The 26,731-nt window shown below is 35.9% G+C and overlaps 1 protein-coding gene across 2 annotated transcripts in view; it reads right to left on the bottom strand.

Annotated features, from left to right (window-relative positions):
* The window catches only part of LOC125657087 (uncharacterized), a 43,988-nt gene that overhangs the window by 14,517 nt on the left and 2,740 nt on the right, over positions 1-26,731 (bottom strand). For both annotated transcript variants that reach the window (XR_008797106.1, XM_056144776.1), the window contains exons 2-6: positions 20,677-20,821; positions 5,218-5,362; positions 4,338-4,404; positions 2,797-3,968; positions 1,737-1,794 (exon numbers count right to left, since the gene is read on the bottom strand). Coding sequence is in view for 1 of the 2 variants with exons in the window: in XM_056144776.1 (XP_056000751.1) it covers positions 1,737-1,794; positions 2,797-3,968; positions 4,338-4,404; positions 5,218-5,362; positions 20,677-20,821 (1,587 nt within the window). In the remaining variant the exon portion in view is untranslated. The remainder of the gene's footprint in view (positions 1-1,736; positions 1,795-2,796; positions 3,969-4,337; positions 4,405-5,217; positions 5,363-20,676; positions 20,822-26,731) is intronic.

Raw genomic sequence — 26,731 nt, 5'->3', positions numbered from 1 at the left:
ATGTCAACTATTCGACTATTCCAAAATTCTTCGATACCACCGCCATTGGACAGAGTTTTATTATTCGAATAGTCAGTAAACAATTACGCATATGGTACTGATAACTGGTAATTTACGAATTTGAATACATGTGTTCCAATAGGTGGGGTATCTAAAAGTACCATGATTCATTCTGAAATAAATAGGGTTTATGCATGTTGTCTAAATCAATTGTCATAATGGATGTTTACATTGGGTTCAACCTACGAGGACTTCGACGGTTAACTGAACACTAATCGTTGATAATTCACACCTGGGTGATCCTTTCATTCATTCATTCATACTTTATATTTCTTCCCTTAGGGGATTATGAAGAAAATACATTTACATCAATATAATTACAAATACATATACATACAAAGGAAGGGGTAAAAACACATTATGTACACAATATAACCAAAAATAGAAAAGAATAGGATATTCTTCGTTCTTATTCTTAGTTGTACACCTCAATAGATGAGTACATATGGTAGCAGCTGTCCCTTTTAAAGCAAAAGCATATAATACTACAAAGCCTTGTAGTAGCTTGTGTTATGCGTATCTGATTGTTGGTAATAGCAATTAAATGCGTGAGCATGTTATGCTGAACAATACACATGTAGCTGGAATGAATTCATATGCATATTATCTATGTTTAATCTTGTATATTTACCTGTCTCTGACATTGTACTACCTTCATTTAGTTGTTTATTTACCCACAAGTCTTATTTGACATTTCCTGCATACCCATGTGTTCAATCATCTAAACAACCTTAACCTTTCGTAACGTTAATTCTCATTAGATAATTATCCGGAAGTGCAAAATTTAACCTCTATGGGTGGTACTAAAATACAGGTAATGTTCATACCCCCAGGAATCTATTAATTATATTAAAAGTTTTTTTTTCTACTGTTCCAATTTAGTATGATTACCCTAATTTAGTTAGTCAGTTGGGGGACTTAGAAAGCATTACCTTTCTGTAAGTATCTCACTTTAGATTCAGGTTTATTAGGTATTTACCAGGTTACACCTGTCCTTGTCTTTCTCTGATGGCTCCCGTTACATTATTTTAGACCCCAAAACCTAATAGGTAAATGAATATAGTGTATAATCTAAATAGGGGTTTCCATTGTTCTTGGGCCTCCCCCCCCCACCCCCGTCTAAGTTAGGTAGGATAATTTGTCACTACCCTGGGCTGGGGATTGGTTTATGATTATTATTATTATTATATATATACTTTATAGTCAGAGACAGTATTTTTCCTTACCATTTTTGTATCATTGTTGAATCCTATATCTATTTTTTGGGCCTATGAATGTTGTTAAATAAAAGTCGTTGTCTGTTGAACTGTGTTGTCATGACGGCCGATTCAAGGTGTGAAATACGGCAGATATCAACGTACTCGACCAAAAGGAACTCAACCCTAAGAGAACCTGGTAAATAATCAAAATTTAGGCGTGGGTGACCAATTATGTCGAAGTGTGTCAAAACGGTCAAACCCTTCTATTACAAAAAGTGGTACCATTAGGTACCGAGGATTTAATCTTATTACACACATTTTACAAAGGAACACCACCGTAAAAAGTTCGAATAATCGAATATTCTTCGACTAAAGCTATCAAATAATCGACTAATAAATCTACTCATTTGGACATCCCTAATTGAAATTGATACAACAATAACCGTGTTTAAAGGCAGATTCCTGCATAAATTTTACCTCAGCCAAAATTTCTGCAATGTCTGTATCTGATGGATGGACTGGCACTTTTGCAACACTGAATAATAAGTACAGGAACAATCACGTATTTCATTAGCAGTGTTCAATACATCTTCACAAGTCAAGGGTTATTGATTCGTTACCTCGCACTAACCCTTGACATCAGTCGCTATATAAAAGTTGGGCTCATTAGACCATTAATACGCAATCCACTATAAATAAAACATTCAATGAATTCACTGCATCTTGTTATGGTGTACATGGATACAAATGATGCGATCGCATACTGCTGTATTGATAAACACGCGCAATTGTAATATTTATACCACTAATTACGTTCATTGATAGTAGATCAAGTTTGGAAACCTTATTGCTTAAGACAATATTGCTTAAACGATTGAAATAGCCATAACTGTAGTTATCAATACACATGTTTTATTTGAATCTCTTGTTTCGCGTTGTTATAAATAGAACCGCATTCTCATTGGTTCCCACTCTTTTGTGGAAACAAACAGAACGAGTCCAACTTTTTTGATAGTCACTGATGTCAAGGGTTAGTGCGAGGTAACGAATCAATAGCCCTTGACTTGTGAAGATGTGTTCAATATGAAAATCACAATCTCACATATTCATTATGACGATCTAGTTTGCCATACAACTTGTCATTTGATAAAATGCTATCTGACGTGTTTTATACGTGTTCATACGTGACGTGTTTGATTGTTAGGCCGCTCTTGGCACACTGATTCTGACTACGGATTACTCCGTTTACCTGATCAAGATTTATGGCTCACGGTGGGTGTGACCGGTCGACAGGGGATGCTTACTCCTCCTAGGCACATGCTCCCACCTCTAGTATATCCAGGGACCCGTGTTTACCCTTATAGGAGTTATGTGAGATTGATCAATGTTCGTTATTTAGACCATTTCATTCATCATTGTGTAGAATACCAATTAAGAGTATGTAATGTCACTGAAAGGTCTGTCCCATTCATCCCGTCAAATAGTACATGGCAATAAATACAACATTTTCTTAATGATGCATTCTAGAATAAGTTACCTAATATCCATACAATACGTATCACTGTCCACTGTTTTGTTCATTGACATGGTATCATCTGGAATTCGACTGTCGGCATTTGAAAAGGCCTCTTCTGTTACGGAATGATTGATATGAAATTCATTCAAGTTACCACAGGGTGATTTCTCTGATATTGGCGGAATTGGAGAAATCGCTAATTTCGTATGTTTTCTTGATCTTTCCATGGGAGTACTAGTGATCAGAGAGTTCATTTCATCCATTACGTGATTTTGTTTGCTCACCTCAAAACTGTTGTCCAAAAATTCACAAAAATCTATATTCCTTGAAAGAATACTATGTTTTTTGATATTGCATATATAACTCTCTCTATCATTCGCGTTTCTCTCATTGGAAGTTATAATGGGATTTCTTGGTGTACATAAACCGCTACGGAACTGATCTTGCTTTGTTTTGTCTGATGTGCTACCTCCAGATACATGTATATAAAAATCTCTTTGGATATCATCAAATGATGAACAAGGTTTCATTTTCTTATCGAGAAGTCTGTCTAGTGAAAAATTTCTGCAGGATTTAAGATTATCCTGATTTTTTATTCCACTTCCATCTGGTAATGCTTTCGGAATTGAAATGTGCACATCATTTGTTCTGCTGTGAGATGCTGTATTAGAGAAAATAGAATTTTTTACATAAAGACTATTTCCTTTAACATTTCTCAACGAGCCCCCATATTCAATTTGCTTCATTTCTCCTTCTACGAAACCCTGGTCTGAGATACTGGAGTCACCAAATAATGCCCGATTTGGGATACGTGACTGACGTGGACCACACCTTTCTTCGATTCTAAGTTTTCTCCGTTTTGGTTCATTATGTTTAGTCGGAGTTTCAAAGAACAGGTTTTGGTTGAAATTCTGGTAAAAGTCTGTGTTCGTATGTGCAACATGTTGTCCTTCCGATGTAAATGTTTTCTGTCTCACTAATGCTGGAGTTTGGGGTAATGGAAACAAATCTGATGACTTTTCTTCTCTCTTCCACCTCCCCCTACTATCAGCATTGCCATCCTTTAAATACTTTACGACTGGTGTTGGTTGAAAATCTTCAGATATAAACGGATTTTCTTGGCACTTCAACGAGTCATTGAACCTTTTGGAGGAACCGATTTCGAACTGGAAATTGCTTCCAATTCCTTCAGCCTTTTAATTAAAGAGCAGGTATGATAATTCATGCACGGGTAGTCTTCGCTTATTGGAAATATACATAAATTCAGTTATATTGTCAGTGATATGTTAGACGACAATTCATTTACTATTCATTCCAAGTATGTGCAACAAAAGCCATTCAAATAATTATAACAAAACAGGTACGATGAAAACCATACCTGTTATCATTAATGCAGTGACAATACCAACTATAGTTTGCAGGATAACAATATCATAGTACTTTACCCGTTTTTGTAATCATTAGATGCAATAATGAATTGTGAACTGTCGTCCAACTTTTCAATATCAAATAGGCTTCGTAAGACATATTTTAAAGTTGAAATTTTTAAAAGTGTAGATTACTTTAACTTTGGTTTCCATTGATTCCGTTCGTTTTCTGTCCGGTAATACACATTTCCAGCCGGTATCTCTGAAAATATTCTTGTGGTCAAATTGAGAAGATTAACCTGATTATTTATCGCAAGCAATAAAATCCACGACGTTACGAATACATAAATAGGGTGAATCTCTACACCAACATTTCATATTTCCAAAAATTGCAATACAATGTATTTCTTAATTTGGTCATTTCATTTAAATTTTTAAAAAATATATATTTGTCTACGCTATGTCTTCTAATTGACATGTTTCTTGGATAATTTAGCCGTAAATTTAGAAATACCAAATAACCTTTTCAAATAAAATAGAATGTCTTCCTCGGTGTTTTTGGTTCATTATGCCCCGCCCCCCCCCCCTGTCTAAAAGATGCACAATACCTCAAGAAAAACTAAATGTATAGTAATGAAGAGCAGGATGGCCTCTACCAAAATTGTAAATTTCATGATTCCTGGGGTAGAGGTTCTGACTACAGGGCGGGGCTAAACTTGGATAGTGTAAACATGTAAGTGACATCTGTTTTAATGCTATTGATACTAAATTGAAACTAAATGGATATTTAGAAGGAATAGATTATCTCCACTTGGCCACATTGACCTCTATTTGAACAAACTTGAATCCCCTTCGCCCAGGGATGCTTTATGGCAAATTGGTCCCGTAAGGAGAAGTTGAAAAAGTAATAGGTTTAAGCACAACGCACGACAACAGACAAAAACGGATAGCAACGAGTTACTCAGGTGACCTAAAAGTAAGTTTAGATAAAATCACACCAAATACAGAATTAAGCACTTTACCTGACTGGTTCAATAACGAATATCCTATATATCCTTATAGCAAGTCGAAATACCTTTGATGCTTTGGTTCCATAAACATGAGTCGTGATTGTGTGTCGAATGAGGGCGAGGGTCCCAAGCTTGAGTGATGGAGTAGGATAGGATTTTTCTTCGTGTCCAACTCCATTTTTCTCACGGAACGCAAGTTTTCGTTTGGCACTGTAAGAAGATAATGTATTCATGAGGTGTGATGCAAAGTGTGAGAAAAATCTCAAGAGGTCCATGATTCACGACATTTTCCAGTCAACCTGGTCCTGTTGTTTTTTAGACGATTGTTTACCCTCTTTATTCCCACAAAATGAACCCATATTGTGACCCAATCGAAGCCAAACGGAGTTTAACCCAACACACGGATGCCCTATACCTCCCTGTATATTCATATATTATGTAATAGTCTATACCTGATTATAGTCACAACCAAACCCAATGATCCATATCTTAAAACAAAATTTCCAAACTTTTCCAAATACATTCTCATGTAAAACTTTCAAATTCATAGTGTGGCATAAACTGTGACGTATCATTAGGAATACAATGCTTTTGTTTACGCAACCATTATCAGTAGTGAATTTTATATCATTAGTTGTTGCTATACAGCACCAAAAAGAAGCTGAATATGGTTTCGCAATATCTCGAAAATTTCTGTCGATTTTTAATAAAGACAAAATATCATAATCATTTGTTTAATGCTAGTACATGGAAAAGTATAGATAACGCTCTTAATTTCTATAAAGAATACAATATCAAAAGCAGGGCAAACACGGACCCCTGGACACCAGACATGGAATCAGGTGCCTATACTACAAGTAACTTACCATCCCCTGGCGATCGGTCACAACCGTCGTGAGCCATATATCTTAATCAGGTAAACGGAGTATTGGTATTTAAAGAACTGTCTGACAATTGATATGAAACGTCATACGGCATTGGATCTAACGACAGGTTGTATTTGTAAATTAGATCTTTATAATGACTATAGAATTTGCAAAATGCTGACTTTAATTAAAACTTCAAACCCACATACCATCAATTTATTTGTCAGTAGCATTCCGTGATATAAAAACTGATCATAAGCAGAACACGCTCGTGCATATCGAATCAGTTGGGAGACATAAACACTATGTACGGGTGATAATGGTATATTGCTACATAAACATGGGAAGTTGACGATGGAAAGCTGAAGTCATCCTGTTTATCACGATGAGTTGTTAGTTTGCCATTAACACCCATGTTCAATAAAATGTCCAGGTATGAAGCAGATGTAGAAGACTCAGTGTTATCTTATTTCGAGTTTACTTGAATATGAGTGAAAGATATGACCAAGGTTAAAGTTTTTGCCACAGACAGACGGATAGGCCAAAAACTATATGACCCTGAACGAACAGTGATCAATTTCATAACCCCTATAAGGAATACAAAGTAGAGAGCTGGGCAAAGATGGACCCCTGAATGTACCAGAGGTGGGATAAGGTTTGTTTGTTTTACGTGCCATCGAGAATGTTTCACTCAACGTCAGGTGTAGGTGAATTACCTCAAACTCCGACCTATGCTTAGCGATTACAAGACAAGAAAGAAAGTGAGGGTTCTTAAACGCCTGCTGCGACACTAATGATATACTTTTATTCTGAAACATCTGATATTAAGAAGAGAATTTTTTTTTTGCATTTTACTTCAAGTGATCCAGTAACACGTTCCTGGGTACAGCAAGTCAGGATAAAATTTATTCAAAGTGATTCGATCGGATTTCACAACAAAAGCAACAACTGTCTTGTTTTGTTAGTTTACTTTATCAATACAAAGTTATGATTATCACGAAAAAGAATGTTACAAACATCGATACATTGCAGGATCCAGTAAATGTTCTACCAAGTCTCTATCTTTGCTCCTCATGAAAATATTACCTGCTGTGGAGAAACATCAAACGTAACGTGCCACGACATATGCCAGGAGTGGTGAAAATCAAATGTGGATTGTAAGAAATTATAAAGAACTTTTAGTAAATTTGAAATCACAAATCTTTCTCAAATCAAGAACATCAAAACGTATGACCTTTCAACAATTTAAACGACCATTCCTCACGATAAATTAAAGACTAGTCTTTTTTGACACAATAGAAAGTTGCTTCTTCATCAGAAATTGACAATGTCTTTTCTGTTAGAATTCCCATGGGCACAAATTGTATTCCTTTATGAGCTGACCTGTTTTTATTCTTATGAGGCAGAACTTATCGAAAAGCTTCAACATGACAAGAATCAATCTCTTGCTGTGGCGTTCAATCAACATTCAGATATATCGAAGACGTTTTGTCTATTAACAATTATAGTTTTCCATCATATATCGATTCTATATATCCAAGTGAACTCGAAATAAAAGACACCACAGAATCTTCCACATCTGCTTCATACTTAGATATTTTATTGAACAAAAATGTTAACGGCAAACTAACTCAACTTCCGGACTTTAGTTTCTTTATCGTCAGCTTCCCATCTTTATGTAGCAGTATCATTATCACCTGCATATTATGTTGATGTCTCTCAACTGATTCGATACGCAAGACTTTGTTCTGTGTATGGTCAGTTTTTAAATCGAGGCAGATTACTGACAAATAGGTTGATGTAGAAGGGGTTTCAATAGTCATGTTCAAAGTCAGCATTTCGCAATTCTTATGGTCTTTATATTGATCTAATTTACCAATACAATCTGTCATTGCGTCAAATGCTGTCTGACATGTTTCACACCAATTGTTAGGCCGTTCTTGACACACTGATTTTAATACGGATTACTCCGTGTACCTGATTGAGATATATGGATCACGGCGGGTGTGACCGGTCAACAGGGTATGCTCACTCTTCTTGGGCACTTGGTCACACCTGGTGTGTCCATGGGGTTCGTGTTTGCCCTGCTTTTGATTTTTTGTATTCGTTGTGGTAGTTGTTAGATTGATCACTGTTCGTTATATCCGGCTTTTCACGTATTGACTCTTCACATAAAAAAGAACATCAATGTTTTCATTAACAAACAACTTGATGGTCGACGTCATAAGTGATGCCTTTCGATGACATTGACCCTTCCCATCTTGTATTTCACAAAAATTGTAAATCGATAAGTGGTACAACGCATGGAAGGTGTATAGGTGTATGTGTTCTTGTAACACCCTGCATACAGACCAAATGTGAACACTTAAATCTTTTTTGCGAATAGATACATCCTTGACCTCATAAGGGCGGAAGCGAGTTTGAAATCTTGAGGGAACTGGGAATCCAGAATGTGCATATAGGTATCTAAATTGTAACTGTCGTTCTCCTTTGTTTCGCAAATTGCAATATGCCAGTTATGGTATTAATTCCCTGAATTTTCTTGGAAGAAATTCCATGGCCTATTCAGAAATAAGCGATCAATTTCCTTCGATAAGGTTTGCAGTGAGGTCCCTCATGGCTCCGTCTTGATTCTTGGATCGGATTAAGTGTGCCCTCAGTTTCATTTATTGCTGACACAGACCTTTCAACCTAAAATTATTATTCCTGGTAGGATTGATGAGATTTATGTTCTGCGTATGATCAGTTTTAGATCGAGACAGGCTGATGAATAGGGGACTTTCAGTTTCGTTTAAAGTAAGTATTTCGCAAATTGTATGGTAGTTATAACGATCTAGTTTGCCAATACAACCTATCATTGGGTCAAATGCAGTCTGACGTGTTTCATACCAATTATTAGGCCGTTCTTTACATGAGAGGTGAAGATAACGAACAATAATCAATCTCATAACTCCTATAAGTAATACAAAATAGAGAGTTGGGGAAACATGGACCCCTGGATATACCAGATGTGGGATCAGATGCCAAGGAGGAGTTAAAGGGAACGTAGGGTCAAAAATTTAATTTTGATATGTGAAAACTGGTACCTTCTAGACAACAAAACATAGCATAGAAAAAATAATTGCTGCTGATAACAAGATATAATCTGTCATTTACACTGAAAATTCAGCTGTATGGGAGAATCTCTTATCATGGCGGCTGATGACGTACATGCGGCAATTCATTACCGCTGCTGTGCCTATAGGGATAGCATTAAATGGTTGCAGAGTAGGGATAGCATTAAATGGTTGCAGAGTAACACACTTTCCAATATCTATAATAATGCCTGAGTGTCAAGCGAAATTTTGCACTGTGGTTAGAGGAAAAGGAATATCAACCTTTAGCATCCCCAATCCCAAAAAAAATTATGAACTTTGTGCAAGATGGATCCATAACCTAGGAAATGCAAAATTAAATCCAAAAACATTTGTTTTTTCAAGAGATAAAATTGTATGTGAACGGCATTTTGAGAAAGATTGTTTTAAAGAGGATATAAGGGTAAGTACCAAATATATTTTGCTTTTTTTCTCAGTAAATATTAATGATTCTAAATGTATAAATAATCAGTGTTTATTTACAACCTTAAAAACTTTAACTTATGATCATTTTCTTATTTGATTTAATTCAATTCATTTTGATATCCTTATCCAGTGAACATTTTTGTACTGGCTAGAGATGAAGGATAAACACTGTATTCTACTTATTCTTTAAGTTAAATTAATTTTTATTTAGGCTAAAATAATGGGATACACACCAAAGAGAAAACTATTAAAAGAAGATGCACTGCCTACAATATTTGATGACAGCAAGCCCAAGAAAATAAGGGAAAATAGTTCAAAAAGATATGAGAAAAAGGAAAAGCAGGAGGTAATACTTTCAGAAATCATTTACAGCACTTCACTTTCACAATTTGTATTAAACCATTTCTTTAATGGCAATGTACAAGTAAAGATATGAAGTACAATACATGTATATATAATTAAAGGTCATTAAAAGTATTTTTCATTTTTTTTAAGCTAATCAATCGTCTTCTGGAAAACACATGTACAGAACCTTGTGACCAACCTGGACCATCAACATCTAAGGAAACGGGTAATTTGATGCATTGCTTTATTAACTGATTAACAGAGTTTTATAACCAGGGTCATTTCAATTCCCCTTGTGCAGTTAATCTTTCAAGTCTTGACATTTACGCGGCAATTACTGCAGATCAGAGGTGTAGTGATAATCAACTGATTTGTTTTGTATACAATCCTTCTTTTGTAAACAGATGTACCAATAAATCAAAGAAAGAGAAAACTACCAGGAAAAATAAAATCCTCCAAAAAAATAAAGGTAAAAATTGTTGTGTGAAATACATGTACCTTTAATAATGAAAATTCATTTCTTTAATTTATGAAGTAATTTTGATTTTATCATATATATTTTCAGCTCAATGAAGACATGAATATCCCAGTTTTTATCCATACTGAAGATAAATCAACTTCCTGCAACATAGAGATCGAATTGCCCAATCATTGTTCAGCATGTGTGCTAAGGAATGATCCAACGATCTCAATATCAGATCATGCTTATTTCAAAACTCCAACCGAACCAGACTCACCTCTCACATCTACACCTATGAAAAAGCCTGTCACAGATTCCTTTCATGATTCACTAGAGACTGTATCCCCAGTACACAAAGCAGATGATTCATTTCAGTTTTCTGAAATTTCATTTGAATCTCCAGTTTCATCACCAAGTGCAAGTTGTTCTATTTCCCAGAACACAGAAAAAATTGTACCAAAAGAAGCTGTCAATGAATCAAAGTTTATGGTATTCTCAAGTTTTCTGGATATTCTTTTCAAAATGATTGTATGCCAAATTTGTCACTCGCCATTCGATTTTGCTGATGTTAGGAAACATGTTGACGGAAGTGCCTTGAAAGTCAGTTTCACATGTTTAAATAATCATTCATATTCATGGAAATCTCAACCCTTTATTGGAAAGCAACCTGTAGGAAATATTCTTTTGACAGCAGCAACATATGCCTCTGGAAATACATTTTCATCTATATCAAGCTTTGCAAGTGCATTAGGATTAAATTTCATGAGTAAATCGATATTCTATGATATTGGAAACAAATTTGTTTTGCCTGCAATAGATACTTTTTACAATGAACAAAAGGATGTTTTGCACGCACGTCTTAAAAACAAACAACTAACAGTTATTGGAGATGGACGATGTGATAGCCCTGGATTTTGTGCCAAATACTGCACATATACTATAATGGAAGAAGTACGCTCTGCAATACTAGATTTTAAGGTCATTCAGGTAACAGAAACTGGTTCCTCGTCACGGATGGAGCTGGAGGGATTTAAACGCTCTTTCACATCTCTTACTGACAATGATATCAAAATTAATACTTTCTGCAGTGACCGACATGTACAGATAAGAAAATATTTAAAAGACCATTTGCCTCATATTTCTCATCAATTTGATGTTTGACATTTGGCAAATAGCATTCGTAAAAAATTAGTGGCTGTTGCAAAGAAAAGGGAGAATGAAGAGTTAATGCCTTGGGTTAGAAGTGTTATTAACCATGTCTGGTATTGTGCTGCAGGATGCTGAGGAGATCTAAAGTTATTAATTGAAATGTGGACATCAATCCTACATCAAATTCAAAATGTTCACTCCTTTCATGGGGACAGATACTTTGAATGCGATCATCCTCAGCTTTCTTCAGAACAGTCCCGTAAGAAGAAATGGCTTCAAAAGAAAAGCAAGGCCTACAAGGCACTCGAAAAAATTATCATGGACAGAAGGACATCAGACAACTCAACAATTTTTGTCACACGGGTGAAATTGAAGTGTATCATTCTATGATGCTGAAATATGTCCCAAAGCGACAGGAATTCCAGTACCCCCAAATGGTAGCAAGAACCCAGTTGGCTGTACTTGATCATAACTTTAATTTAAATAGAGATATAAAAAATGATAAGCATGGCCAGGAAGTATTTGCCTCTCAGTGTTCTAAAGCCACAGGAAGATGGTCTGTGAAGAATAGATACGAAGAAAACAAGAGGCCCATGGGCAACATCGCTCACCTGAGTCACCTTGGTCCATATCAGAAGACTTTCTATATATATTTGCATGTAAAACCGTAGTCCTTATTATGGCCCCAACCTACCCCTGGAGGCCATAGTTTTTGCAAACTTGAATCTACACTATGTCAGAAAGCTTTCATGTAAATGTGAACTTCTTTGGCCCAATGGTTCACGAGAAGAAGATATTTGAAGATTTTTCCTATATATTTGTATGTAAAACTTTGATCCCCCTTGTGGCCCCATCCTACCTCCAGGGGCCATGATTTGAACAAACTTGAATCTGCACTATATCAGAAAGCTTTCATGTAAATATCAGCTTTTCTGGCTCAGTGGTTCTTGAGAAGAAGATTTAAAAAAAAAAATAAAAATCCTATATATTTGTATGTAAAACTTTGATCCCCTATTGTGGCCCCGTCCTACAACAGGGGGCCATGATTTGAACAAACTTAACTCTGCTCTATGTTAGGAAGCTGTTCATGTGAATATCAGCTTTTCTGGCTCAGTGGTTCTTGAGAAGAAGATTCTTAAAGAATATCCCTATATATTTGTATGTAAAACTTTGACCCCCCCGTAGCCCCATCCAGCCCCCAGGGGCCATGATTTGAACAAACTTGAATCTGCACTACGTCAGAAAGCTTTCATGTAAATATCAGCTTTTCTGGCTTAGTGGTTCTTGAGAAGAAGATTTTTAAAGATTTTTCCTATATATTTGTATGTAAAACTTTGATCCCCTATTGTGGCCGCATCCGACCCCCGGGGGCCAGGATTTTAACAATTTAGAATCTGTACTATATCAGGAAGCTTTCATATAAATCTCAGCTTTTCTGGCACAGTGGTTCTTGAGAAGAAGATTTTTAAAGATTTTTCCTATATATTTGTATGTAAAACTTTGATCCCCTAGTGTGGCCCCATCTGACCCCCGGGGGCCAGGATTTTAACAATTTAGAATCTGCACTATATCAGGAAGCTCTCATATAAATCTCAGCTTTTCTGGCTCAGTGGTTCTTGAGAAGAAGATTTTTAAAGATTGTTCCTATATATTTGTATGTAAAACTTTGATCCCCTATTGTGGCCCCATCCGACCCCCGGGGGGCAGGATTTTAACAATTTAGAATCTGCACTACCTAATAAAGCTTATCTATAAATTTCATCTTTTCTAGCCCAGTGGTTATTGATAAGAAGATTTTTTAATGACCCTACCCTATTTTTACTTTTTCTTGATTATCTCCCCTTGGAAGGTGGCCTGGCCCTTTATTTTAACAATTTAGAATTCCCTTTACCTAAGGATGCTTTTTGCCAACTTTGGTTGAAATTGGCCCAGTGGTTTTTGAGAAGAAGTTAAAAATGTTAAAAGTTTACAGATGGACAGACGGAAGGACAGACGGACGGACGCCGGAATACGGGTGATCAGAAAAGCTCAGGTGAGCTAAAAATTACTCCTTTCGAAAAGAACTGCTTGAGATTACACTGGAGAATAAAATGTCAGAAAATATATCTATGACACCTCACCAATTAAAAGTTAAGGATCTACCAAAGAACATTGCAAAAATCCCAGCCCCTGATAAATCTGATTTCTTCTCGCTATAAATTAACTTAATTGTATGACTGTGTTACACTGGATCAAGTGAAGAATGATTGATTGATTGATTGAATATTGTTAAACGTCGCTCTCGAGAATATTTCACTCATATGGAGACGTCTCCACTGCCAGTGAAGGGCTGCAAAATTTTGGCTTATGGTCGGCACTGAGGGCCTTTGAGCAGGGAGGGATCTTTATCGTGCCACACCTCAGTTTTTACGGTCTCATCCGAAGGACCGCTCCATTTAGTCGCCTTCTATGACAAGCAAGGGGTAATGAGGACCTATTCTAACCCGGATCCCCATGGGATGTGAAGAATGAAGAAGTGAATATTTATACAGTGATTAATTTCATTAACTCCATAAGGAATACAGAACAACTGTTCAGTTGACAACACTTTATTCAGTCTGAATCAGAACTTAGTGATTCACTGTGAAAACCTTCATAGTGTTCATCTGGGAAAGTTTCTCTAATCTTTGTGACTACACATGCAGGTAACACCACTCGATTCTTTCTCCCTAAAGGTTGTCCCCTCCTTACCCAACAAATGAATTGCCTGTATGCCATAAGCCTTGACTGCCTACAATATCAAGAAAGTTACATTGTTTTATCGTGCATTTATTTATTGTAACAATTACTGTGTAGATTTTTATCTAGGATTGATTAATTATATCTAATTACTTTTAAGTTTTACTGTGATATGTAATAATTCAAATTATTATTGTACAATATTTATTTCTTATTCAAAACAAAATAGATTTTATGAACTGATTTTTATTCTCAATTTTATTTACAAGTACTCACTTATTAGTCAACACCTGTGGAGCCCGTCCTTTTTGTTGTGTATACCGCATAAATGCAACGTATGCTGTTTCAACACTGTTTTATTTAGACACACCATGTCAAAGTCACTGTGTTGTGAAATGCATGGACATACAGAAGATATGTAATTTTCAGCATAATGTTCAAACTCCTTACAACATGTACATTCTCTGCGACTTGAAAGAATGTCACAATGTCCACAAGAGCATCAATTTTTATCATTTCTTCTGTCATTTTCATCAATCCATTCCAAATCACTAGTGTTTTCATTTGAAGCTGCCAATAATTCCTCTTCATTAAACTTGGGCTCATATTGATATCCTTTGCAGTCAGACATGACCAGCTGCTTTCACTCGGAGGCAATTGCCCGGTATACGTCATAAGCAGATGGGATTGTGGGAAATATCTTAATGAGCGATAACTTTATCTTGCAAAATGGCAGCCTCCAGCAGCTGATGTTTAGCTCTATTTATGAGCTGATTTCTACACAACTGATTACAATCGGATAAAAATAACCAGTGGGATTAATTACCAACTATATAGTATTTAAGATGTGAAATTTTTTTTTATACCATACGTTCCCTTTAACCCTATATCTTGATCAGGCATAGGGAGTTACATACTGATTGTGACTACCGGTCGACAGGAGAAGCTACTCCCCCTAGGCACCTAGTCCCACCTCTGGTATATCCCTATCTCTATTTTGTATTCCTTGTAGGAGTTTTGAGATTGATTACTGTTTGTTATCTTCACCTTTTCCCATCACATAGTTGAATGTCGTCCACTCTTTGTTGAATGGAGCAAGTTATGCTGTTCCTCTATAAGCATCTTCAAATTTTACAAAATCTTATAACTGCACTTTAGCATAGCACCATACATAGATTATGAATATCACCCGTGTAATAAATTTTTGATATAGAAATAATGAACTGTCAAAGATTTTTGTACAAGTTATGCTGCCAAATGAAATATCAAAGGTTAAGAAAGATTTAAGATTTACAAATAACACTTGTAAAAGCATTTGACTATCGAGTATAGGCCCAAATTTTGCAACCTTTCACCGGCAATGGTGACGTCTCCATACAAGTGAAAAATTGGGAAGGTCTGGTCCTCCTGGTCCCCTCTCCACTTTTTTAAAATCTTCCCTTTTTTCTTCTTTGTACGTGTTAAAATTCTTTAGGGTCCGGCTGCCCCCCAACCCTTTTTGGCTGGCTCCCAGCTCCCCCTTTCAAAAACGATGCTACGCACCAGCTCGTGTCCCCTTCTAACTTTCAAAAGTATGTTTGTGCCCCCTCCTCACACTTTTGGGATCCCAAATGAGATCCTCATTTTTATAATGTTGTTTGATAAGATCCTCCCCTTTATTTTGGTGTTAGAAATTGGTGTTCTAAAATTGTTATTTGCTATAAAGATTGGATATCCAGATTTGCGTTGACTTAACTTTAATAGATTCTGCTTGACACATAATTACATTATTGTGGTCCTGTACAAAATCGATTTCCTACTAAATGCGTTATGCTCTTTGGTACAAAATTTTTTCATCTGATAAACTTTTACGCTTGATTTTAGTGTTATTGGAAAATAATCATAATAACACAATTTTACAGCAAAATAGAATTCTTAAACATACAGCTCATATTGCTTTGAATTATTGATTTCCAAGTTAAATTTTCCACGTTTTTTAATTTTGGCCTAAGCATGCATCCCCCTCCCCCTTAACTTATTGGATTGTATCCCACCCAATTAACTTTGACGCCACTGAAAGTAAGTGATAATACGTGTATAAAGATATATATGTAATGGGAATGGGGTGAAGCTTCTTTTGAAGAAGAAAAAAAGTCATTTGGTTTAGCTCCAGCCCTCATGCATACACAGATCTTAACCGTATTCACATGACAAGCCCGGGGGGGGGGGGGGGGGGGGGTTACCTCAAACTTTAAAAGACTAAGTCGGATGTAGGGATTCCCACTATATTTCAGCTTGCTATTTCAAGGGTTTGATGGGGTATTTATGTAGTTTACCGTATTTACCGTCTCCATTTTGATTTTTAAACAAGAGGCTCAAGGACTACATCGCACACCTGAGTCACCTTGGCTTATATTTAAAGATTTTCCATATATATTTGTATGCAAAACTTTGATCCCCCCTTGTGACCCCATCCTACCCCTGGGGGCCATGATTTTAACAAAGTGAAATCTGAAATATGTCAGAAAGCTTTCATGTAAATTTCAGCTTTTCTGGCTCAGTGGTTCTTGAGAAGAAGATTTTTAAAGATTTCCCTTATATATTTGTATGTAAAACTTTGATCCCCTATTGTGGCCCCATCATACCCACGGGGGCCATGATTTGAACAAACTTGAATCTGCATTATGTCAGGAAGCTTTCATGTAAATCTCAGCTTTTCTGGCTCTAGTGGTTCTTGAGAACAAGATTTTTAAAGATTTTTCCTATATATTTGCATATAAAACTTTGATCCCCTATTCTGGCCCCATCCAACCCCCGGGAGCCATGGTTTGAACAAACTTGAATCTGCACTATGTCAGAAAGCTTTGATGTAAATTTCAGCTTTTCTGGCCCAGTGGTTCTTAAGAAGATTTTTCCTATATATTTGTATGTAAAATGAGAAGAAGATTTCTCCTATATATTTGTATGTAAAACTGAGATCCCCTATTATGGCCCCATCCAACCCCCGGGGGCCATGATTTAAACAAACTTGAATCTGCATTATGTCAGGAAGCTTTCATGTAAATCTCAGCTTTTCTGGCTCAGTAGATCTTGAGAAGGAAGACTTTTAAAGATTTTTCCTATATATTTACATGTAAAACTTTGATCCCCTATTGTGGCCCCATCCAACCCTGGGGCCATGATTTGAACAAACTTTGAACAGCTTTTCTGGCCCAGTGGTTCTTGAGAAGATTTTTAAATGACCCAACCCAATTTTTGCATTTTTGTGATTACAGTGTATCTCCCCTTTAAAAGGGACATGACCCTTCAATTGAACAAACTTGAAAGCCCTTCACTCAAGGATGCTTTGTGGCAAGTTTGGTTGAAATTGGCCCAGCGGTTCTTAAGAAGAAGTTGAAAATGTGAAATGTTTACGACGACGACAGACAACGGACAAATTTTGATCAGAAAAGCTCACTTGAGCCTTTGGCTCAGGTGAGCTAAAAATGTTTATATGGAAAATTCTGAAATTGAATCCCGTTTCAGCGTATGCCCCAATTTAAGTTTTGTGCTCCCTTACCACCACTTTTGCCTTATAGCTAATTACAGATTCGTCCTCCCAATAAATTGTTTTAAACTCGTCTGAACAAATTGCTAATATGTCCGAACAGATTTATTTATTAGTTCGGACGAATTTCTATTTTGTTCGAACAAATTGATAATTCGTCCGAACGAATTTCTATTTTGTCCGAACGAATTTCTATTTCGTTCAAACAAATTGGTAATTCGTCCGAACGAACTACTTATTTGTCCGAACAATTTGTTAATTCGTCCGAACAAATTGCTAATTCGTCCGAACGAATTTCTATTTCGTCCAAACAATTTGGCAATTTGTCTGAACAATTTACTAATTCGTTCGAACAAATTGCTATTTCGTCCGAACGAATTTCTATTTCGTCCGAAGCGGAACGAATTTCAATCTCGTCCGATTGAATTTCTATTTCGTCTTAATTTCTATTTCGTCCGAACAAATTGCTAATTCGTCCGAACGAATAACATATTTCTTTATTTGGCCTTCCTACCCCGCCGAATTTAAGCACATCGTATGAAACATGAGTTTACCATTGAAAGACTTGAAAGAGATACAAGCTCTCAATATCTTTTTATTTTTTGTGATTTTTTGCGGAATGAGGGCGTTTTGTTCGCAAATAAGAGATTTTAAAATCCAAACTTGCGAAGAATATTTATGTAAATGCTCTAGGTTTTATAAATAAAAAATCATTTAATTTTACATTAATAAATGGCCGGAACTACTTTCTGTTGGAATGTTGGGGATTCCACTGAATGATCTATTTATAGATTGCATTTGGGAATCCTGAAAAGAACAACTTAACAACTCTATCGATCCAAATAAATTCATTTAACAAAAACATTAACATATTAAAAATAAATGATAAACAAACAATTAATTATACAAAATAAAATAAATATGACTATTTGAAGGAAAAACATAACACACGCGCGTACACGTCTGCTTATGCAATTTCTGAAAATGGATTCCAAGAAAGGAAATTTCGATATTGGTACTTTCGATGATATTTTTCAAACCCTTAACGATGATGGTTTTGAACTCCGACATATTATGTTCGTGAGTGGGCCCCGGAACGAGGCGTCCGTACGCAGTTATAACAAGGATTGCAGTGACCATCAAAAGCAATGCCTTAGTAATTCACTAGCAAAACTTGCAAGACCCTCTGCAACACTCACTCGTCCCCCTGGAAACCGTAGAAACCCTCAAGAGAACCCTACTTGCCTGGTCTCTGATCGCATGACACATCATGCACATGTCCCACGCTTACCGTTCGTACCGACATCGAACATTGAGGTGAATGCCAGTTCCACTCAACAAAGTTCCAGCAATTTTCTATCCACAGGATTCATCTCTAACTCATCCTTTCAAAGCTGCACCTTTCAGGTATCACACTGGTAATTGTCCAATCAAAATGAACTTAGTCAATTGTAGTTCCATATATGTAAAGAAATATTTTTTTCCTTGCGCGATTTTTCTCATTTCTTCTTCTTTTCTTTTAATTTTTGTACCCCTGATTAGGAAATTTTGAATAATTTGTAGAAATAACCAAGTGTATATAAAGGAACTATTTGTTGTTGGTAGCTCCTGAGGTGCACTCCGGCTGTTTACACGCATGTGAAAAACACGTGGATTTGAGGGTAGTCTTGTTTGCGGGTAATTTATTTTCGAAAATGCCGCGTAGGGTGTTGTTTTTCTGGTGTCGGCAGAGGAGATAGGTAACATAGAACGTGTCTGACTGCGTTATTCGGGATCAATTTTGTAAACTGATTTTTAATGATTTTTTTCCCTCTATAGTAATATATAGTGAAAATAATTACCGGTGTGATACCTTGAAGTTCACAGATAACCCGTTTGTGAGTCAAAAGTAAACGGTTCGTGGAAGCCGCCATTTAAGATTTTCAGTTGATGTCTTCATAAATTACTACGCCAATTTCGAAGCGTCATATAATGTAGTTCAAAAATAAATCTTTAATTGAACTGAAATCATATCATGTTTTATCATTCAAACTCAATGCTTTACATATTTAAATGATAAGGAATGAATATATTATCTTTTCGGTGGATGGAGGGATCCACGAATAAAAAAGACGGAAAACTTTGCATCATGCGCTACGCACAATGATGCAGTTTTCCGTCCTTTTTATTCGTGGATCCCTCCATCCACCGAAAAGATAATACATTCATTCCTTAAATCATGTACGAAAATTGCAACGGTTTTTGTTAACATTATTTGAATCAATGGCATGAGGCTATATTAGAAACATTAATTTTAAAAAGATTTTTTTTTATTTGAACCAAACCAGAGAAAAAAGTTTCGATCCCGATCAAAATTGATGGGAATTACTAAAATAATCTTAGTATTCATCAAGAAATTCGTTTCCTTTATAAATTCATTGACGGACTGACAGACTGACCAAAAACATTATCCCCTCCGCAACTTCGTTGCATGGGGGTACCGTATAGCGTGTTTATTCCGCGGATCTAAAATTTGGCGATTTGCTGGCTCAAAGGTATCCTAATAATTTTAGCGGAATAAATTTTGAGGGACAGCGAAGAGTTGTGTCTCTTTCAAATACTGAAGTCACATTTGGGTGCATATTTGGCGAGTGAAATTTTGGCGGAAAGCTATCTAACCGCTAAAATAAGCCAAATTTATAACCCTGCGGAAAAAAACCGCTATACGGTATAATAAGGGTTAAAACATTTTTAGACTTATTCCACGCTCAGAATTATTCCAGATTGATGAGAAATATAACTTACAACTGTATCACGATATCATGCTTATGATACGACACATGTATCATACATTTCTGCGATCAATACGAACGAGATATTGTCGTATTGCTGTACACCTTTAGTTGTAACCACATACTCACAGTTCATTTCTTTAGCATGCATATTTTCTAGTAGACAGAAAGCCTTCATATCTTGACTAAAGACTGCCTTTCCTTCCATCGGTGTTTGTAGGCTAGGTTTTAAATGTCCATCTCTTCTAATTAATCTTTTTCTTTCAAAAAATTGCTGAAATATATATATATTCATGATTAAAGTATTTTTCAGTGCTCACTCTACTGAATACAGATATAAAGCATCAGCTTGTCATTAAAGATACATTGTATATCATTTAAAGGGAAAGGCAACCTAAAAGATTTTTACATGATAAATGATAGGATTAATCATATGTTAAGATTTGTCATACAATTCTGTTGATATATGGCCTAGATATGCTTCAGTACTAATTTGAAAACGTCAAAAATTGAAATTCCCGCGATCTATAGAGGCTGCCATGATGTGCAACTCTTTTGTATTCAAGACCACAAAAATCAATAATTTTGACGTCACACTGTCTGTTCCGGTTTTGATGAGATTCTAAGATCATCCACAGGTGCTTGTGTTCACCCCCCCCCCCCCCCCCCCCCTTCCGAATAAGCTACATGTACATGAGTTGATTTAATTATTTTTTTCTTGAAAATATTTCTAATGCATGTCAACAACGTCTTGCATACCCATAAAGTCCAAAATAAATCCTTTAAAAAAAATACCCTCACTGCTTATTACATGTATATTAAACATATAATAACCAGTGGCCTAGGATATTTTTTTTAAAAGGGCTTATTTTGAATTATTTTGGACTTTATGGGTATGCAAGACGTTGTTGACATGCATTAGAAATATTTTCAAAAAAAAAATAATTAAATCAACTCATGTACATGTAAAAGTTTATTTTATATAAGTTTTTAACAAGAAAGTTATGGCATTTTAGAACCAAAATTTGAAAGTTAACCAATACATGCATTCTCGTGCACTCAAAAATGACTCAGCACACTTGTTGATGTCATTCAACAGGCATTAATTAGTATAATGGATATCTACAATAGCAATTCCATAATCTTGCCATTATCCATAAGAAAGTTATGGTAATTTTAAAATCGTCCAATCAGAATTTAGCACACGACCAGTAATATTGAACATAGCAAATAGTAATTTAAAGGGGCATAGACACGATTTGAGCTGAAAATTTTCAAATTCTATTTTTCCATTTTTGTTTTTTACAATGCTTAACTAAAGTATTTCTAATGGTCAATCAAAATTTGGATAACAGTTTTTGAGTTATAAGTGAGATACAGCACTTGGAATTCTTTTTATGTTAACAAGTCTCGTGCTATGTTTTTGTTTACATTAGACTGTTTAATAGAAAATAGCGTGTTTAAAACAAAATTAGATGTGTCAAACATGAGAAAATATTTAAGTGTGTTAAGAATTCTCTTATAAATTGAAAAAATCTCCTTTAAACGAAACTTTTACTAGTTTATTTAACCTATGTAAACAAAAACATGGCACAAGCCTTGTTTACATAACAAGGACTTGTGACCTCTGTATCTCCCATGTACCTTGACTACTGACATTCAAATTTTTGCTGATCATAAGTAATACCTTAGTTAAGCATTCTAAACCAAAAAATAAAATTTGAAAATGTTCAGCTGCAATCGTGTCCATGTTCCTTTAAGGAGTACCGGGACACACCTACGACATAAAATTCAAAGATTTTGATGAAATACAAAAAAAGTTATGGTCCTTCAAAGAATCGAATCTTCAAAAGACGGTGCATGTGCGTTGTCACGTTTTATTACATCAATCTACAGAACCCAATGTCCTAGAGGTTTTAACACTTTGAAATATTCCTGTATATGGCATATGGCGATCATTTTGTAAAATGAACTCGGGGTCATTAAATTACCCTAGAAATAAAATTTGGTTGAAATCCGACAACCTTATGACAGCCATTTTAATTTGGCTTTTAAAGGTCATGGCACTCCGCTCCATCAAAGCGCTTTCAGGTTGATAAACTTCGCATCGCTGTTTTATATCTAAAGTAAAAGAAATGTTCATTCTTTCAGGAGGAAGTCTCTTATCTTGGCCACCAAAGTGTCGGGGAAAATATGAATTTTGCTAAATCGCGGAATGAACAACGGAACGAAACGGAAATTTAAGAATTATCGTAGCAAATATAACACCAAAAATCGGGTAAATATGTTTTATTTTGATCTGGAAAACTGTTTGACCTACTTTATACCTAAAGTAGGTCATGGTCTACATTTACCTTAAAGTAGGTCATGGTGCAACAATCCAGCTGAAATGCAAACTGATCTTATATTCCTCCGAGAGGAAGTTTATGACTAAATTTCAGGGCAATATCTGTATCCATGACGAAAACAAAGTTTTTCTACTAAGTGATACTACGACTTTGACCAAGCTGAAAAGTGGTCGTTTTCCCAAAATCACACTCGGATCCAAATACAAAAACGGGGACGTTTGTCCAGATTCCAATGAAAACGCGTAGACTGTCCTAATTGTGTGAACTCTTTAAAATCAAATAAACTTCACATTACGGGATTATGTGCCGAAAATCACCACATAGACCCTCTGCACCAACAAGCATGCGAACTAAAATTTTCAACAACAAAAAGAAATCAAAGTAATGAAAAGCGCTAAGCTGACTTCATGAATTCTGTCTGTAATATTAATGAGCAGGAACAACAGTTTTAAAAAAACAGTTCATGCGTTATTCTTTATTTTCGCTGAACTAAATAATACATTTCCTGTAAGGAAATAACAAATATGGATTGAAAACAATGTCCTGAAACTTTTCAACATGCTCAAATATAAACTTTATATGATGTAAAAAAACAATGGTCACCGTAATAATTTTGGTCCCACCCGGAACTAAAACCCTGTCCTTAGATCATGAAATTTACAATTTTGGTAAAGGACACCTGCTCTTTTTTTAAATATCTATAATCAGAATTTAGTATCAATAGCATTACCACCGCTGTAGTGGTCTAGAGGTAGAGTGTTCGCCCTGTATGCGGACGGTCGGGGTTCGAATCCCGGCCACGACAGACCTAGGTCGTTAAAACAGGTAGTGAGAATTCCATCGCCAAACCCTCGGCATCAGGTGTGAATGTCACGGGTCCTCGGATATGGCCTTAAAACGGATGTCCCGTGTCACAGTAGGTGTGGCACACTAAAGAACCCTCACTGCTCAATGGCCGTATGCGTCGAACAAAGGCCTAAATTTTGCAACCCTTCACCGGTCTTGGTTACGTCTCCATATGAAATAAAATTATCGAGAGGGACGTTAAACAAGATACAATCAATCAATAGCATTAAGGCTATGCTAGCGCTATTCAAATATTTTACACATAAATACTTTATACCCAGTTTGGCCCCCACCCATCTTCCCAAGTCAAGGTGAAATACTCTACATGACTATGCAATTTTTTTCCTTACAGATGTGATATTGTAGAGAAGAATATTTTTGGAAATGTCAAGTTTTGGTAGAAAATGTGAAAACAGTTGTAATGGTAGTTTTCGGTAAAAAGTGTTCAATTGTTATCACGCAACTAACTTACTGTTGTGTTCCAGTTTAATAGTGTATGAAATCACTTTAATTATTACAGACGCAGATTCAAACGGGAATTTTAACTGAAGAATGACCTGCTTCTGTGTCCACCTTCCCCCAGAATGAGGACAAAAATGTCACCTTTTTATACATAATTTATCCACTGTCCAACAAACTGTATTTCCGGGGGGGGGGGGGGGGATGCCCCTACGGATATGAATGGTATCCCCGTACTAGATCGGTTTCAAAATTACGACTACTTTAAACACGACTTGTTTACTGCAGCGATGCATAAATTTGCCTATAGGTGGCGATAAACCGGAAACGTGATGACGAAAGCAAAATCCAACTGGCGACAATAAACCGCAGCTACGCTTACCGCTTTAAAAAAAAGATTGTAAATTCGCTTTATAAATTAGGATTTATCATAAATCAAGAAATAAAAGGGAAAATCAATTGGTTTGAAAATTATTGATTTAGAACTCTTTTGGACTTTCTAACATCAAACCCCATGTAGTGCAAGGTGGTTTAAGGCCAAAGTGAAACTAACATTAATTGATTATTTCAAACAAAATTGGCACTGGTACTCTACGCTTCAAATTTCACCAAAAGCATTAAACTACAGAATCTATAAAGAACTGAAATTTGAAAATTATCTTAATTTATCATCAAAAAATTATCAAAGAATGATGCGATTACATTTTGTAGATTTCGAACATGCAATCACTATCTACCGATTGAAAGTGGGCGTTGGATTAACATACAAGAGAGGATAGAATATGTACATACTGTAATTTACAAGAGATTGGAGATGAATTTCATTATATACTAAACTGTGATGCAGTACAAGAACAAAGAATGAAATTTTTATCACCTAAACAAATAACAGGAGTACCGCAAACGGTACAATATACGTCCGTCAGACAGTGAAATTCAACCTGGAAGCATATTGTGCACTCTGAATTAATACAACACACATTCTGAATAGGAAAGCCTTAATTAAAGTGGGCCATGGTGCACCAATCCATCTGATTTTTCTGAGAGTGAGGTTCACCGTTGTGACAAAATGTCGGTGCAATATCGATCTATGATGATAAAAAGTCCAGGAAACCATTTGATCTACTTTTAGCCTTAAAGTAGGTCATGGTGCACCAATTAAGTTGAAATGTTTGAAATGTGAACTGATTATGTATTTCTCTGAAAGGGGTGTGTGTGATTAAATTTCAGAGCAATACCTGTGACCATATCAAAAAAAAAATCTGGAAAACTGTTTGACCTACTTTTACCCCTAAAGTACTGTAGGTCATAGTGCGCTAATCCAGCTGAAATGTTAACTGAACTTGTCTTCCTCCGAGAGGACGCCTTTGACTAAATATTGGGGCAATATTTGTATCCGTAATGGAAAAAAATCCCCGGAAAACTGTCTGACCTATTTTTAGTCAAAAAGTAGGTCAAGGATAGACAAATCCAGCTGAAATGCAAACTGAACTTGTATTCCTCTGAAAGGAAGCTTATAAGCTATGTGTAAATTTCAGGGCAATATCTTTATCTGTAAAGAAAAAAAGTCCGGAAAACTGTTTGACCTACTTATAGCCCTAAAGTAGGTCAAGGATGGACCAATCCAGCTGAAATGCAATCTCACTCTTACAATTCTTGAGGGAGATATTGTGCCCAAATTTCAAAGTTGTACATGCATCCGTTACGGGGAAAAGTCCAGAAAACATTACCCCGAACGGACGGACAGCCACCCAGCCGGACAGCGCCATAACACAATGACGGGCGTATAAAATTTTTAAATATCTTTACTTTTAAACAAATCATGTCAAACAATAAATACTGCTTTTTGAGAAAACTATTTTCATTAAGAAAATAAATAAAATGTACTCCCCTACCTGGAATGCCCATACTTCATATTAATAAAACAGGTTGCTTTTTTTCTAACTTGATAAATACTTTTAAAATATTAGACGCATGTATTATTTACTAAATGTATATATAACAGCTTTTTTGTCTTTATATATTTGTATACCATTGCATAATGGTGATGAGATCCAATAAATTGAATTGAACAATTACACTCTGTTCCAGTACCTGGACAATCGCACTAAAGACGTAATAAAGCGTAAAGTTTACTAGCCTGGTATTCGTAGAGGTATTGATCGTTGGTGCAAGCCATGCGAACTTAGTACGCAACGCAAACCTGGTCCTGGTATCGGAGAAAATGAGTTAAAGATTACTGACCCTCTACAATGTATTGCAATCGACATTTTTGGTCCCTTGCCTGTTTCAAATAAAGGTAATCAATACATTATGGTAATCAGGGATTACTTTACAAAGTAGAAAGAAGATTACGCAATACCAAACCGTACTGCCCTTACTGCTTCAGACCAACTTGTTGATACGGTTGTCCAACTCTCGAGTCATACGGACCAAGGTCGTGAATTCGAATCCGACTAATTTCAAACAATCTGTACTAGATTGGGTACAGTTAAAACTCAAACTACACCGTACATGCCCTAGTCCGATGG

This window comes from Ostrea edulis, chromosome 7 (genome assembly GCF_947568905.1).
Source record: "Ostrea edulis chromosome 7, xbOstEdul1.1, whole genome shotgun sequence".
NCBI classification, from domain to species: Eukaryota; Metazoa; Mollusca; class Bivalvia; order Ostreida; family Ostreidae; genus Ostrea; species Ostrea edulis.
Note: the sequence above shows the minus strand (reverse complement) of the source record. Positions and strands in the feature narration are given on the sequence as shown.